This window comes from Oncorhynchus mykiss, chromosome 25 (assembly GCF_013265735.2).
Source record: "Oncorhynchus mykiss isolate Arlee chromosome 25, USDA_OmykA_1.1, whole genome shotgun sequence".
NCBI classification, from domain to species: Eukaryota; Metazoa; Chordata; class Actinopteri; order Salmoniformes; family Salmonidae; genus Oncorhynchus; species Oncorhynchus mykiss.
The window spans coordinates 30042294-30060349 of record NC_048589.1 but is presented as its reverse complement, the minus strand read 5'-3'; the positions used below and the strand labels follow the sequence as shown (position 1 = coordinate 30060349).

Here is an 18056-nt window from a genome sequence, read left to right as displayed (position 1 = left end):
AGCTTGTAAAGATAATAAGGACAATGGAGAGCTTGTAAAGATAATAAGGAAAACACTGAACTTGTAAAGATAATAAGGAAAACACTGGCTTGTAAAGATAATAAGGAAAACACTGAGCTTGTAAAGATAATAAGGACAATGGAGAGCTTGTAAATATAATAAGGACAACGGAGAGCTTGTAAAGATAATAAGGACAATGGAGAGCTTGTAAAGATAATAAGGAAAACACTGAGCCTGTAAAGATAATAAGGAAAACAGAGAGCTTGTAAAGATAATAAGGTAAACAGTGAGCTTGTAAAGATAATAAGGAAAACAGAGAGCTTGTAAATATACTAAGGAAAACACTGAGCTTGTAAAGATAATAAGGAAAACAGTGAGCTTGTAAAGATAATAAGGAAAGCAGAGAGCTTGTAAAGATACTAAGGAAAACACTGAGCTTGTAAAGATCATAAGGAAAACACTGAGCTTGTAAAGATAATAAGGACAATGGAGAGCTTGTAAAGATAATAAGGACAATGGAGAGCTTGTAAAGATAATAAGGAAAACACTGAGCTTGTAAAGATAATAAGGACAATGGAGAGCTTGTAAAGATAATAAGGACAATGGAGAGCTTGTAAAGATAATAAGGAAAACAGAGAGCTTGTAAAGATAATAAGGTAAACATTGAGCTTGTAAAGATACTAAGGAAAACACTGAGCTTGTCAAGATAATAAGGAAAACAGAGAGCTTGTAAAGATAATAAGGTAAACACTGGCTTGTAAAGATAATAAGGAAAACAGAGAGCTTGTAAAGATAATAAGGAAAACACTGGCTTATAAAGATAATAAGGTAAACAGTGAGCTTGTAAAGATAATAAGGACAATGGAGAGCTTGTAAAGATAATAAGGACAATGGAGAGCTTGTAAAGATAATAAGGAAAACAGTGAGCTTGTAAAGATAATAAGGAAAACAGAGAGCTTGTAAAGATAATAAGGAAAACACTGAGCTTGTAAAGATAATAAGGAAAACAGTGAGATTGTAAAGATACTAAGGAAAACACTGAGCTTGTAAAGATAATAAGGAAAACAGTGGCTTGTAAAGATAATAAGGACAATGGAGAGCTTGTAAAGCAAATAAGGAAAACACTGAACTTGTAAAGATAATAAGGATAATGGAGAGCTTGTAAAGATAATAAGGAAAACACTGAACTTGTAAAGATAATAAGGAAAACACTGGCTTGTAAAGATAATAAGGAAAACACTGAGCTTGTAAAGATAATAAGGACAATGGAGAGCTTGTAAAGATAATAAGGAAAACACTGAACTTGTAAAGATAATAAGGAAAACACTGGCTTGTAAAGATAATAAGGAAAACACTGAGCCTGTAAAGATAATAAGGAAAACAGAGAGCTTGTAAAGATAATAAGGTAAACAGTGAGCTTGTAAAGATAATAAGGAAAACAGAGAGCTTGTAAATATACTAAGGAAAACAGTGAGCTTGTAAAGATAATAAGGAAAACAGTGAGCTTGTAAAGATAATAAGGAAAGCAGAGAGCTTGTAAAGATACTAAGGAAAACACTGAGCTTGTAAAGATCATAAGGAAAACACTGAGCTTGTAAAGATAATAAGGACAATGGAGAGCTTGTAAAGATAATAAGGACAATGGAGAGCTTGTAAAGATAATAAGGAAAACACTGAGCTTGTAAAGATAATAAGGACAATGGAGAGCTTGTAAAGATAATAAGGACAATGGAGAGCTTGTAAAGATAATAAGGAAAACAGAGAGCTTGTAAAGATAATAAGGTAAACACTGAGCTTGTAAAGATAATAAGGAAAACACTGAGCTTGTCAAGATAATAAGGAAAACAGAGAGCTTGTAAAGATAATAAGGTAAACACTGAGCTTGTAAAGATACTAAGGAAAACACTGAGCTTGTCAAGATAATAAGGAAAACAGAGAGCTTGTAAAGATAATAAGGACAATGGAGAGCTTGTAAAGATAATAAGGACAATGGAGAGCTTGTAAAGATAATAAGGTAAACACTGAGCTTGTAAAGATAATAAGGAAAACACAGAGCTTGTAAAGATAATAAGGACAATGGGGAGCTTGTAAAGATAATAAGGAAAACACTGAGCTTGTAAAGATAATAAGGACAATGGAGAGCTTGTAAAGATAATAAGGACAATGGAGAGCTTGTAAAGATAATAAGGTAAACACTGAGCTTGTAAAGATAATAAGGAAAACACAGAGTTTGTAAAGATAATAAGGACAATGGAGAGCTTGTAAAGATAATAAGGAAAACACTGAGCTTGTAAAGATAATAAGGAAAACACTAAGCTTGTAAAGATAATAAGGAAAACAGAAAACTTGTAAAGATAATAAGGAAAACAGTGAGCTTGTAAAGATAATAAGGAAAACAGTGAGCTTGTAAAGATAAGGAAAACAGAAAACTTGTAAAGATAATAAGTAAAACACTGAGCTTGTAAAGATAATAAGGAAAAGAGAAAACTTGTAAAGATAATAAGGAAAACACTGAGCTTGTAAAGATAATAAGGAAAACACTGAGCTTGTAAAGACAATAAGGAAAACAGTGAGCTTGTAAAGATAATGAGGAAAACAGTGAGCTTGTAAAGATAATAAGGAAAACACTGAGCTTGTAAAGATAATAAGGAAAACACTGAGCTTGTAAAGATAAGGAAAACAGAACACTTGTAAAGATAATAAGGAAAACACTGAGCTTGTAAAGATAATAAGGAAAACACTGAGCTTGGAAAGATAATAAGGACAATGGAGAGCTTGTAAAGATAATAAGGAAAACACTAAGCTTGTAAAGATAATAAGGACAATGAAGAGCTTGTAAAGATAATAAGGAAAACACTAAGCTTGTAAAGATAATAAGGACAATGAAGAGCTTGTAAAGATAATAAGGAAAACACTGAGCTTGTAAAGATAATAAGGACAATGGAGAGCTTGTAAAGATAATAAGGAAAACACTGAGCTTGTAAAGATAATAAGGACAATGGAGAGCTTGTAAAGATAATAAGGACAATGGAGAGCTTGTAAAGATAATAAGGAAAACAGAGAGCTTGTAAAGATAATAAGGTAAACACTGAGCTTGTAAAGATAATAAGGAAAACACTGAGCTTGTCAAGATAATAAGGAAAACAGAGAGCTTGTAAAGATAATAAGGTAAACACTGAGCTTGTAAAGATACTAAGGAAAACACTGAGCTTGTCAAGATAATAAGGAAAACAGAGAGCTTGTAAAGATAATAAGGACAATGGAGAGCTTGTAAAGATAATAAGGACAATGGAGAGCTTGTAAAGATAATAAGGTAAACACTGAGCTTGTAAAGATAATAAGGAAAACACAGAGCTTGTAAAGATAATAAGGACAATGGGGAGCTTGTAAAGATAATAAGGAAAACACTGAGCTTGTAAAGATAATAAGGACAATGGAGAGCTTGTAAAGATAATAAGGACAATGGAGAGCTTGTAAAGATAATAAGGTAAACACTGAGCTTGTAAAGATAATAAGGAAAACACAGAGTTTGTAAAGATAATAAGGACAATGGAGAGCTTGTAAAGATAATAAGGAAAACACTGAGCTTGTAAAGATAATAAGGAAAACACTAAGCTTGTAAAGATAATAAGGAAAACAGAAAACTTGTAAAGATAATAAGGAAAACAGTGAGCTTGTAAAGATAATAAGGAAAACAGTGAGCTTGTAAAGATAAGGAAAACAGAAAACTTGTAAAGATAATAAGTAAAACACTGAGCTTGTAAAGATAATAAGGAAAAGAGAAAACTTGTAAAGATAATAAGGAAAACACTGAGCTTGTAAAGATAATAAGGAAAACACTGAGCTTGTAAAGACAATAAGGAAAACAGTGAGCTTGTAAAGATAATGAGGAAAACAGTGAGCTTGTAAAGATAATAAGGAAAACACTGAGCTTGTAAAGATAATAAGGAAAACACTGAGCTTGTAAAGATAAGGAAAACAGAACACTTGTAAAGATAATAAGGAAAACACTGAGCTTGTAAAGATAATAAGGAAAACACTGAGCTTGGAAAGATAATAAGGACAATGGAGAGCTTGTAAAGATAATAAGGAAAACACTAAGCTTGTAAAGATAATAAGGACAATGAAGAGCTTGTAAAGATAATAAGGAAAACACTAAGCTTGTAAAGATAATAAGGACAATGAAGAGCTTGTAAAGATAATAAGGAAAACACTGAGCTTGTAAAGATAATAAGGACAATGGAGAGCTTGTAAAGATAATAAGGAAAACACTGAGCTTGTAAAGATAATAAGGAAAACAGTGAGCTTGAAAAGATAAGTAAAACACTGAGCTTGTAAAGATAATAAGAAAAACAGAAAACTTGTAAAGATAATAAGGAAAACACTAAGCTTGTAAAGATAATAAGGACAATGGAGAGCTTGTAAAGATAATAAGGACAATGGAGAGCTTGTAAAGATAATAAGGAAAACACTGAGCTTGTAAAGATAATAAGGACAATGGAGAGCTTGTAAAGATAATAAGGACAATGGAGAGCTTGTAAAGATAATAAGGAAAACAGAGAGCTTGTAAAGATAATAAGGTAAACACTGAGCTTGTAAAGATACTAAGGAAAACACTGAGCTTGTCAAGATAATAAGGAAAACAGAGAGCTTGTAAAGATAATAAGGTAAACACTGAGCTTGTAAAGATACTAAGGAAAACACTGAGCTTGTCAAGATAATAAGGAAAACAGAGAGCTTGTAAAGATAATAAGGACAATGGAGAGCTTGTAAAGATAATAAGGACAATGGAGAGCTTGTAAAGATAATAAGGTAAACACTGAGCTTGTAAAGATAATAAGGAAAACACAGAGCTTGTAAAGATAATAAGGACAATGGAGAGCTTGTAAAGATAATAAGGTAAACACTGAGCTTGTAAAGATAATAAGGAAAACACAGAGCTTGTAAAGATAATAAGGACAATGGAGAGCTTGTAAAGATAATAAGGAAAACACTGAGCTTGTAAAGATAATAAGGAAAACACTAAGCTTGTAAAGATAATAAGGAAAACAGAAAACTTGTAAAGATAATAAGGAAAACAGTGAGCTTGTAAAGATAATAAGGAAAACAGTGAGCTTGTAAAGATAAGGAAAACAGAAAACTTGTAAAGATAATAAGGAAAACAGTGAGCTTGTAAAGATAATAAGTAAAACACTGAGCTTGTAAAGATAATAAGGAAAAGAGAAAACTTGTAAAGATAATAAGGAAAACACTGAGCTTGTAAAGATAATAAGGAAAACACTGAGCTTGTAAAGACAATAAGGAAAACAGTGAGCTTGTAAAGATAATGAGGAAAACAGTGAGCTTGTAAAGATAATAAGGAAAACACTGAGCTTGTAAAGATAATAAGGAAAACACTGAGCTTGTAAAGATAAGGAAAACAGAACACTTGTAAAGATAATAAGGAAAACACTGAGCTTGTAAAGATAATAAGGAAAACACTGAGCTTGGAAAGATAATAAGGACAATGGAGAGCTTGTAAAGATAATAAGGAAAACACTAAGCTTGTAAAGATAATAAGGACAAGAAGAGCTTGTAAAGATAATAAGGAAAACACTAAGCTTGTAAAGATAATAAGGACAATGGAGAGCTTGTAAAGATAATAAGGAAAACACTGAGCTTGTAAAGATAATAAGGACAATGAAGAGCTTGTAAAGATAATAAGGAAAACACTGAGCTTGTAAAGATAATAAGGACAATGGAGAGCTTGTAAAGATAATAAGGAAAACACTGAGCTTGTAAAGATAATAAGGAAAACAGTGAGCTTGAAAAGATAAGTAAAACACTGAGCTTGTAAAGATAATAAGAAAAACAGAAAACTTGTAAAGATAATAAGGAAAACACTAAGCTTGTAAAGATAATGAGGAAAACACTGAGCTTGTAAAGATAATAAGGAAAACAGTGGGCTTGTGAAGATAATAAGGTAAACACTGAGCTTGTAAAGATAATAAGGAAAACACAGAGCTTGTAAAGATAATAAGGACAATGGGGAGCTTGTAAAGATAATAAGGAAAACACTGAGCTTGTAAAGATAATAAGGACAATGGAGAGCTTGTAAAGATAATAAGGACAATGGAGAGCTTGTAAAGATAATAAGGTAAACACTGAGCTTGTAAAGATAATAAGGAAAACACAGAGCTTGTAAAGATAATAAGGACAATGGAGAGCTTGTAAAGATAATAAGGAAAACACTGAGCTTGTAAAGATAATAAGGAAAACACTAAGCTTGTAAAGATAATAAGGAAAACAGAAAACTTGTAAAGATAATAAGGAAAACAGTGAGCTTGTAAAGATAATAAGGAAAACAGTGAGCTTGTAAAGATAAGGAAAACAGAAAACTTGTAAAGATAATAAGGAAAACAGTGAGCTTGTAAAGATAATAAGTAAAACACTGAGCTTGTAAAGATAATAAGGAAAAGAGAAAACTTGTAAAGATAATAAGGAAAACACTGAGCTTGTAAAGATAATAAGGAAAACACTGAGCTTGTAAAGACAATAAGGAAAACAGTGAGCTTGTAAAGATAATGAGGAAAAAAGTGAGCTTGTAAAGATAATAAGGAAAACACTGAGCTTGTAAAGATAATAAGGAAAACACTGAGCTTGTAAAGATAAGGAAAACAGAACACTTGTAAAGATAATAAGGAAAACACTGAGCTTGAAAAGATAATAAGGAAAACACTGAGCTTGGAAAGATAATAAGGACAATGGAGAGCTTGTAAAGATAATAAGGAAAACACTAAGCTTGTAAAGATAATAAGGACAATGAAGAGCTTGTAAAGATAATAAGGAAAACACTAAGCTTGTAAAGATAATAAGGACAATGGAGAGCTTGTAAAGATAATAAGGAAAACACTGAGCTTGTAAAGATAATAAGGACAATGAAGAGCTTGTAAAGATAATAAGGAAAACACTGAGCTTGTAAAGATAATAAGGACAATGGAGAGCTTGTAAAGATAATAAGGAAAACACTGAGCTTGTAAAGATAATAAGGAAAACAGTGAGCTTGAAAAGATAAGTAAAACACTGAGCTTGTAAAGATAATAAGAAAAACAGAAAACTTGTAAAGATAATAAGGAAAACACTAAGCTTGTAAAGATAATGAGGAAAACACTGAGCTTGTAAAGATAATAAGGAAAACAGTGGGCTTGTGAAGATAATAAGTAAAACACTGAGCTTGTAAAGATAATAAGGAAAACAGAGAGCTTGTAAAGATAATAAGGAAAACACTGGCTTGTAAAGATAATAAGGACAATGGAGAGCTTGTAAAGATAATAAGGAAAACAGTGAGCTTGTAAAGATAATAAGGAAAACACTGAGCTTGTAAAGATGATAAGGAAAAGAGAAAACTTGTAAAGATAATAAGGAAAACACACAGCATGTAAAGATAATAAGGAAAACACTGAGCTTGTAAAGATAATAAGGACAATGGAGAGCTTGTAAAGATAATAAGGACAATGGAGAGCTTGTAAAGATAATAAGGTAAACACTGAGCTTGTAAAGATAATAAGGAAAACACAGAGTTTGTAAAGATAATAAGGACAATGGAGAGCTTGTAAAGATAATAAGGAAAACACTGAGCTTGTAAAGATAATAAGGAAAACACTAAGCTTGTAAAGATAATAAGGAAAACAGAAAACTTGTAAAGATAATAAGGAAAACAGTGAGCTTGTAAAGATAATAAGGAAAACAGTGAGCTTGTAAAGATAAGGAAAACAGAAAACTTGTAAAGATAATAAGTAAAACACTGAGCTTGTAAAGATAATAAGGAAAAGAGAAAACTTGTAAAGATAATAAGGAAAACACTGAGCTTGTAAAGATAATAAGGAAAACACTGAGCTTGTAAAGACAATAAGGAAAACAGTGAGCTTGTAAAGATAATGAGGAAAACAGTGAGCTTGTAAAGATAATAAGGAAAACACTGAGCTTGTAAAGATAATAAGGAAAACACTGAGCTTGTAAAGATAAGGAAAACAGAACACTTGTAAAGATAATAAGGAAAACACTGAGCTTGTAAAGATAATAAGGAAAACACTGAGCTTGGAAAGATAATAAGGACAATGGAGAGCTTGTAAAGATAATAAGGAAAACACTAAGCTTGTAAAGATAATAAGGACAATGAAGAGCTTGTAAAGATAATAAGGAAAACACTAAGCTTGTAAAGATAATAAGGACAATGAAGAGCTTGTAAAGATAATAAGGAAAACACTGAGCTTGTAAAGATAATAAGGACAATGGAGAGCTTGTAAAGATAATAAGGAAAACACTGAGCTTGTAAAGATAATAAGGAAAACAGTGAGCTTGAAAAGATAAGTAAAACACTGAGCTTGTAAAGATAATAAGAAAAACAGAAAACTTGTAAAGATAATAAGGAAAACACTAAGCTTGTAAAGATAATGAGGAAAACACTGAGCTTGTAAAGATAATAAGGAAAACAGTGGGCTTGTGAAGATAATAAGGTAAACACTGAGCTTGTAAAGATAATAAGGAAAACACAGAGCTTGTAAAGATAATAAGGACAATGGGGAGCTTGTAAAGATAATAAGGAAAACACTGAGCTTGTAAAGATAATAAGGACAATGGAGAGCTTGTAAAGATAATAAGGACAATGGAGAGCTTGTAAAGATAATAAGGTAAACACTGAGCTTGTAAAGATAATAAGGAAAACACAGAGCTTGTAAAGATAATAAGGACAATGGAGAGCTTGTAAAGATAATAAGGAAAACACTGAGCTTGTAAAGATAATAAGGAAAACACTAAGCTTGTAAAGATAATAAGGAAAACAGAAAACTTGTAAAGATAATAAGGAAAACAGTGAGCTTGTAAAGATAATAAGGAAAACAGTGAGCTTGTAAAGATAAGGAAAACAGAAAACTTGTAAAGATAATAAGGAAAACAGTGAGCTTGTAAAGATAATAAGTAAAACACTGAGCTTGTAAAGATAATAAGGAAAAGAGAAAACTTGTAAAGATAATAAGGAAAACACTGAGCTTGTAAAGATAATAAGGAAAACACTGAGCTTGTAAAGACAATAAGGAAAACAGTGAGCTTGTAAAGATAATGAGGAAAAAAGTGAGCTTGTAAAGATAATAAGGAAAACACTGAGCTTGTAAAGATAATAAGGAAAACACTGAGCTTGTAAAGATAAGGAAAACAGAACACTTGTAAAGATAATAAGGAAAACACTGAGCTTGTAAAGATAATAAGGAAAACACTGAGCTTGGAAAGATAATAAGGACAATGGAGAGCTTGTAAAGATAATAAGGAAAACACTAAGCTTGTAAAGATAATAAGGACAATGAAGAGCTTGTAAAGATAATAAGGAAAACACTAAGCTTGTAAAGATAATAAGGACAATGGAGAGCTTGTAAAGATAATAAGGAAAACACTGAGCTTGTAAAGATAATAAGGACAATGAAGAGCTTGTAAAGATAATAAGGAAAACACTGAGCTTGTAAAGATAATAAGGACAATGGAGAGCTTGTAAAGATAATAAGGAAAACACTGAGCTTGTAAAGATAATAAGGAAAACAGTGAGCTTGAAAAGATAAGTAAAACACTGAGCTTGTAAAGATAATAAGAAAAACAGAAAACTTGTAAAGATAATAAGGAAAACACTAAGCTTGTAAAGATAATGAGGAAAACACTGAGCTTGTAAAGATAATAAGGAAAACAGTGGGCTTGTGAAGATAATAAGTAAAACACTGAGCTTGTAAAGATAATAAGGAAAACAGAGAGCTTGTAAAGATAATAAGGAAAACACTGGCTTGTAAAGATAATAAGGACAATGGAGAGCTTGTAAAGATAATAAGGAAAACAGTGAGCTTGTAAAGATAATAAGGAAAACACTGAGCTTGTAAAGATGATAAGGAAAAGAGAAAACTTGTAAAGATAATAAGGAAAACACACAGCATGTAAAGATAATAAGGAAAACACTGAGCTTGTAAAGATAATAAGGACAATGGAGAGCTTGTAAAGATAATAAGGACAATGGAGAGCTTGTAAAGATAATAAGGTAAACACTGAGCTTGTAAAGATAATAAGGAAAACACAGAGTTTGTAAAGATAATAAGGACAATGGAGAGCTTGTAAAGATAATAAGGAAAACACTGAGCTTGTAAAGATAATAAGGAAAACACTAAGCTTGTAAAGATAATAAGGAAAACAGAAAACTTGTAAAGATAATAAGGAAAACAGTGAGCTTGTAAAGATAATAAGGAAAACAGTGAGCTTGTAAAGATAAGGAAAACAGAAAACTTGTAAAGATAATAAGTAAAACACTGAGCTTGTAAAGATAATAAGGAAAAGAGAAAACTTGTAAAGATAATAAGGAAAACACTGAGCTTGTAAAGATAATAAGGAAAACACTGAGCTTGTAAAGACAATAAGGAAAACAGTGAGCTTGTAAAGATAATGAGGAAAACAGTGAGCTTGTAAAGATAATAAGGAAAACACTGAGCTTGTAAAGATAATAAGGAAAACACTGAGCTTGTAAAGATAAGGAAAACAGAACACTTGTAAAGATAATAAGGAAAACACTGAGCTTGTAAAGATAATAAGGAAAACACTGAGCTTGGAAAGATAATAAGGACAATGGAGAGCTTGTAAAGATAATAAGGAAAACACTAAGCTTGTAAAGATAATAAGGACAATGAAGAGCTTGTAAAGATAATAAGGAAAACACTAAGCTTGTAAAGATAATAAGGACAATGAAGAGCTTGTAAAGATAATAAGGAAAACACTGAGCTTGTAAAGATAATAAGGACAATGGAGAGCTTGTAAAGATAATAAGGAAAACACTGAGCTTGTAAAGATAATAAGGACAATGGAGAGCTTGTAAAGATAATAAGGACAATGGAGAGCTTGTAAAGATAATAAGGAAAACAGAGAGCTTGTAAAGATAATAAGGTAAACACTGAGCTTGTAAAGATAATAAGGAAAACACTGAGCTTGTCAAGATAATAAGGAAAACAGAGAGCTTGTAAAGATAATAAGGTAAACACTGAGCTTGTAAAGATACTAAGGAAAACACTGAGCTTGTCAAGATAATAAGGAAAACAGAGAGCTTGTAAAGATAATAAGGACAATGGAGAGCTTGTAAAGATAATAAGGACAATGGAGAGCTTGTAAAGATAATAAGGTAAACACTGAGCTTGTAAAGATAATAAGGAAAACACAGAGCTTGTAAAGATAATAAGGACAATGGGGAGCTTGTAAAGATAATAAGGAAAACACTGAGCTTGTAAAGATAATAAGGACAATGGAGAGCTTGTAAAGATAATAAGGACAATGGAGAGCTTGTAAAGATAATAAGGTAAACACTGAGCTTGTAAAGATAATAAGGAAAACACAGAGTTTGTAAAGATAATAAGGACAATGGAGAGCTTGTAAAGATAATAAGGAAAACACTGAGCTTGTAAAGATAATAAGGAAAACACTAAGCTTGTAAAGATAATAAGGAAAACAGAAAACTTGTAAAGATAATAAGGAAAACAGTGAGCTTGTAAAGATAATAAGGAAAACAGTGAGCTTGTAAAGATAAGGAAAACAGAAAACTTGTAAAGATAATAAGTAAAACACTGAGCTTGTAAAGATAATAAGGAAAAGAGAAAACTTGTAAAGATAATAAGGAAAACACTGAGCTTGTAAAGATAATAAGGAAAACACTGAGCTTGTAAAGACAATAAGGAAAACAGTGAGCTTGTAAAGATAATGAGGAAAACAGTGAGCTTGTAAAGATAATAAGGAAAACACTGAGCTTGTAAAGATAATAAGGAAAACACTGAGCTTGTAAAGATAAGGAAAACAGAACACTTGTAAAGATAATAAGGAAAACACTGAGCTTGTAAAGATAATAAGGAAAACACTGAGCTTGGAAAGATAATAAGGACAATGGAGAGCTTGTAAAGATAATAAGGAAAACACTAAGCTTGTAAAGATAATAAGGACAATGAAGAGCTTGTAAAGATAATAAGGAAAACACTAAGCTTGTAAAGATAATAAGGACAATGAAGAGCTTGTAAAGATAATAAGGAAAACACTGAGCTTGTAAAGATAATAAGGACAATGGAGAGCTTGTAAAGATAATAAGGAAAACACTGAGCTTGTAAAGATAATAAGGAAAACAGTGAGCTTGAAAAGATAAGTAAAACACTGAGCTTGTAAAGATAATAAGAAAAACAGAAAACTTGTAAAGATAATAAGGAAAACACTAAGCTTGTAAAGATAATAAGGACAATGGAGAGCTTGTAAAGATAATAAGGACAATGGAGAGCTTGTAAAGATAATAAGGAAAACACTGAGCTTGTAAAGATAATAAGGACAATGGAGAGCTTGTAAAGATAATAAGGACAATGGAGAGCTTGTAAAGATAATAAGGAAAACAGAGAGCTTGTAAAGATAATAAGGTAAACACTGAGCTTGTAAAGATACTAAGGAAAACACTGAGCTTGTCAAGATAATAAGGAAAACAGAGAGCTTGTAAAGATAATAAGGTAAACACTGAGCTTGTAAAGATACTAAGGAAAACACTGAGCTTGTCAAGATAATAAGGAAAACAGAGAGCTTGTAAAGATAATAAGGACAATGGAGAGCTTGTAAAGATAATAAGGACAATGGAGAGCTTGTAAAGATAATAAGGTAAACACTGAGCTTGTAAAGATAATAAGGAAAACACAGAGCTTGTAAAGATAATAAGGACAATGGAGAGCTTGTAAAGATAATAAGGTAAACACTGAGCTTGTAAAGATAATAAGGAAAACACAGAGCTTGTAAAGATAATAAGGACAATGGAGAGCTTGTAAAGATAATAAGGAAAACACTGAGCTTGTAAAGATAATAAGGAAAACACTAAGCTTGTAAAGATAATAAGGAAAACAGAAAACTTGTAAAGATAATAAGGAAAACACTGAGCTTGTAAAGACAATAAGGAAAACAGTGAGCTTGTAAAGATAATGAGGAAAACAGTGAGCTTGTAAAGATAATAAGGAAAACACTGAGCTTGTAAAGATAATAAGGAAAACACTGAGCTTGTAAAGATAAGGAAAACAGAACACTTGTAAAGATAATAAGGAAAACACTGAGCTTGTAAAGATAATAAGGAAAACACTGAGCTTGGAAAGATAATAAGGACAATGGAGAGCTTGTAAAGATAATAAGGAAAACACTAAGCTTGTAAAGATAATAAGGACAAGAAGAGCTTGTAAAGATAATAAGGAAAACACTAAGCTTGTAAAGATAATAAGGACAATGGAGAGCTTGTAAAGATAATAAGGAAAACACTGAGCTTGTAAAGATAATAAGGACAATGAAGAGCTTGTAAAGATAATAAGGAAAACACTGAGCTTGTAAAGATAATAAGGACAATGGAGAGCTTGTAAAGATAATAAGGAAAACACTGAGCTTGTAAAGATAATAAGGAAAACAGTGAGCTTGAAAAGATAAGTAAAACACTGAGCTTGTAAAGATAATAAGAAAAACAGAAAACTTGTAAAGATAATAAGGAAAACACTAAGCTTGTAAAGATAATGAGGAAAACACTGAGCTTGTAAAGATAATAAGGAAAACAGTGGGCTTGTGAAGATAATAAGGTAAACACTGAGCTTGTAAAGATAATAAGGAAAACACAGAGCTTGTAAAGATAATAAGGACAATGGGGAGCTTGTAAAGATAATAAGGAAAACACTGAGCTTGTAAAGATAATAAGGACAATGGAGAGCTTGTAAAGATAATAAGGACAATGGAGAGCTTGTAAAGATAATAAGGTAAACACTGAGCTTGTAAAGATAATAAGGAAAACACAGAGCTTGTAAAGATAATAAGGACAATGGAGAGCTTGTAAAGATAATAAGGAAAACACTGAGCTTGTAAAGATAATAAGGAAAACACTAAGCTTGTAAAGATAATAAGGAAAACAGAAAACTTGTAAAGATAATAAGGAAAACAGTGAGCTTGTAAAGATAATAAGGAAAACAGTGAGCTTGTAAAGATAAGGAAAACAGAAAACTTGTAAAGATAATAAGGAAAACAGTGAGCTTGTAAAGATAATAAGTAAAACACTGAGCTTGTAAAGATAATAAGGAAAAGAGAAAACTTGTAAAGATAATAAGGAAAACACTGAGCTTGTAAAGATAATAAGGAAAACACTGAGCTTGTAAAGACAATAAGGAAAACAGTGAGCTTGTAAAGATAATGAGGAAAAAAGTGAGCTTGTAAAGATAATAAGGAAAACACTGAGCTTGTAAAGATAATAAGGAAAACACTGAGCTTGTAAAGATAAGGAAAACAGAACACTTGTAAAGATAATAAGGAAAACACTGAGCTTGTAAAGATAATAAGGAAAACACTGAGCTTGGAAAGATAATAAGGACAATGGAGAGCTTGTAAAGATAATAAGGAAAACACTAAGCTTGTAAAGATAATAAGGACAATGAAGAGCTTGTAAAGATAATAAGGAAAACACTAAGCTTGTAAAGATAATAAGGACAATGGAGAGCTTGTAAAGATAATAAGGAAAACACTGAGCTTGTAAAGATAATAAGGACAATGAAGAGCTTGTAAAGATAATAAGGAAAACACTGAGCTTGTAAAGATAATAAGGACAATGGAGAGCTTGTAAAGATAATAAGGAAAACACTGAGCTTGTAAAGATAATAAGGAAAACAGTGAGCTTGAAAAGATAAGTAAAACACTGAGCTTGTAAAGATAATAAGAAAAACAGAAAACTTGTAAAGATAATAAGGAAAACACTAAGCTTGTAAAGATAATGAGGAAAACACTGAGCTTGTAAAGATAATAAGGAAAACAGTGGGCTTGTGAAGATAATAAGTAAAACACTGAGCTTGTAAAGATAATAAGGAAAACAGAGAGCTTGTAAAGATAATGAGGAAAACACTGAGCTTGTAAAGATAATAAGGAAAACACTGGCTTGTAAAGATAATAAGGACAATGGAGAGCTTGTAAAGATAATAAGGAAAACAGTGAGCTTGTAAAGATAATAAGGAAAACACTGAGCTTGTAAAGATGATAAGGAAAAGAGAAAACTTGTAAAGATAATAAGGAAAACACACAGCATGTAAAGATAATAAGGAAAACACTGAGCTTGTAAAGATAATAAGGAAAACACTGAGCTTGTAAAGATAACAAGGAAAACACTGAGCTTGTAAAGATAATAAGGAAAACACTGAGCTTGTAAAGATACTAAGGACAATGGAGAGCTTGTAAAGATAATAAGGAAAACACTGAGCTTGTAAAGATAATAAGGAAAACACTGAGCTTGTAAAGATAATGAGGAAAACACTGATCTTGTAAAGATAATAAGGAAAACAGAGAGCTTGTAAAGATAATAAGGAAAACACTGAGCTTGTAAAGATAATAAGGACAATGGAGAGCTTGTAAAGATAATGAGGAAAACACTGATCTTGTAAAGATAATAAGGAAAACACTGAGCTTGTAAAGATAATGAGGAAAACACTGATCTTGTAAAGATAATAAGGAAAACACTGGCTTGTAAAGATAATAAGGACAATGGAGAGCTTGAAAATATAATAAGGAAAACACTGAGCTTGTAAAGATAATAAGGAAAACACTGAGCTTGTAAAGATAATAAGGAAAACAGAGAGCTTGTAAAGATAATAAGGAAAACACTGAGCTTGTAAAGTTAATAAGGAAAACACTAAGCTTGTAAAGATAATAAGGAAAACAGAGAGCTTGTAAAGATAATAAGGAAAACACTGAGCTTGTAAAGATAATAAGGACAATGGAGAGCTTGTAAAGATAATAAGGAAAACACTGAGCTTGTAAAGATAATAAGTAAAACAGTGAGCTTGTAAAGACAATAAGGAAAACACTGAGCTTGTAAAGATAATAAGGAAAACAGAACACTTGTAAAGATAATAAGGAAAACACTGAGCTTGTAAAGATAATAAGGAAAACACTGGCTTGTAAAGATAATAAGGAAAACAGAGAGCTGGTAAAGATAATAAGGAAAACAGTGAGCTTGTAAAGATAATAAGGAAAACAGTGTGCTTGTAAAGATAATAAGGAAAACACTGGCTTGTAAAGATAATAAGGAAAACACTGAGCTTGTAAAGACAATAAGGAAAACACTGAGCTTGTAAAGATAATAAGGAAAACAGAACACTTGTAAAGATAATAAGGATAATGGAGAGCTTGTAAAGATAATAAGGAAAACACTGAGCTTGTAAAGATAATAAGGAAAACAGAGAGCTTGTAAAGATAATAAGGAAAACAGAGAGCTTGTAAAGATAATAAGGAAAACAGAGAGCTTGTAAAGATAATAAGGAAAACACTGAGCTTGTAAAGATAATAAGGACAATGAAGAGCTTGTAAAGATAATAAGGAAAACACTGGCTTGTAAAGATAATAAGGAAAACACTGAGCTGGTAAAGATAATAAGGAAAACAGAGAGCTTGTAAAGATAATAAGGAAAACACTGGCTTGTAAAGATAATAAGTAAAACAGAGAGCTTGTAAAGATAATAAGGAAAACACTATGCTGGTAAAGATAATAAGGAAAACAGTGAGCTTGTAAAGAAAAAATACATTTTGAGGAGAGGACCGCAAGTAAAATAGTGAGTTGACAATTGCAGCTGTGTTTTACCTTGATCAAACTGCTTCTGAATATTGTCTTGATCAGTCTTGTTCCCACTCACGCGATACAGGCCCTCTGTTGTAAGTCCTGGAGGACAAAAGAACAGACATATTTAGAGCATAAGTACAGGCATTGTGAAGCTACTACTTGACCTGCTATCAACATGGTTCCACTGTGAAAAGGGCAGGAGAAGTTAAAAGACACTTTTCCATTTAGCAATGATTTTTGATCAGAGAAAAATAAAACACAGACACAACCACCGTGATATTAAGCATGGCCCGAGACGATTTTTATACACACACACAGACACACACACACACGGACGAACGGACGGACGGACACACAGACGGACGGACACACGAACGGACGGACGGACCGACAGACAGACAGTGTGTAGGGGGTGGAGGAAGAGGCTATCAGGGGTAGAGGAAAAACAGGCCTTGGGATACAATAAGCAGCAACTCCAAACCTAATCTAGTACTCTATGTAGGAGGGAGGGGAGATAGGACCAGGGATTGACCATATAATTGGACAGTACTCTATGTGTGACAGAACCAGGGATTGGCCATATAACTGGACAGTACTCTAAGTGTGATAGGACCAGGGATTGACCATATAACTGGACAGTACTCTAAGTGTGATAGGACCAGGGATTGACCATATAACTGGACAATACTCTAAGTGTGATAGGACAGGTTGGATGTTTAGGAACAAAACAGCAACTATGGGGCAAAACAGACGGGGTTGGCTTAGACTGTTGACAACATGTAAATAATATTTAGTCTCCAATGTTTATTGTAAACAAGACATTGAATCAAGAACAAGATAAAAACTAAGTGAAATGAGCCACCTACTATTCTCCACATGGCAGTTTGTTGTCATTGTTGCTAGCTATCTGGCCATCCAGAATCACAGCAGCACACAGCCTTCTGCCCCACTTAAGCGTGCGCATCGTTTTCATGACGTTGTCAGCTAATCTGGCTAGACCATCTGAACTCCCCTCACATTGTCCACAATATATTAATGGTTCATGTTTCTATCCATCATTGCATGATGAGACACAATAGCATGTTTGCAGCATCAGTTCGCCGGTTGGATGGTTGTCAGTCACACCAGTTGATCTGGGGACAGCACTTGGGGAGCATCTGACCAGCAGAATAATGCAAATGCAGGCACTGTGTGTGTGTGTGTGTGTGTGTGTGTGTGTGTGTGTGTGTGTGTGTGTGTGTGTGTGTGTGTGTGTGTGTGTGTGTGTGCGCGCGCATCTCAGACACAGAGCTGAGCAGCGCTGAGCCAGTTTATAGTACACACACACAGGCACGGACACACAGGCACGGACACACAGGCAAACACACACACACACACGCACACGCACACACACACACACACGCACACACACACACAGGCAC

The 18056-nt window shown here is 32.5% G+C and overlaps 1 protein-coding gene across 2 annotated transcripts in view; it reads right to left on the bottom strand.

Moving 5' to 3' along the window:
- Positions 1 to 18056, bottom strand: part of LOC110505773 (rho GTPase-activating protein 5) — a 69934-nt gene that overhangs the window by 16945 nt on the left and 34933 nt on the right. For both annotated transcript variants that reach the window (XM_021585205.2, XM_021585206.2), the window contains exon 4: positions 16657 to 16734. In XM_021585205.2, coding sequence (XP_021440880.1) covers positions 16657 to 16734 — 78 coding nt within the window. The remainder of the gene's footprint in view (positions 1 to 16656; positions 16735 to 18056) is intronic.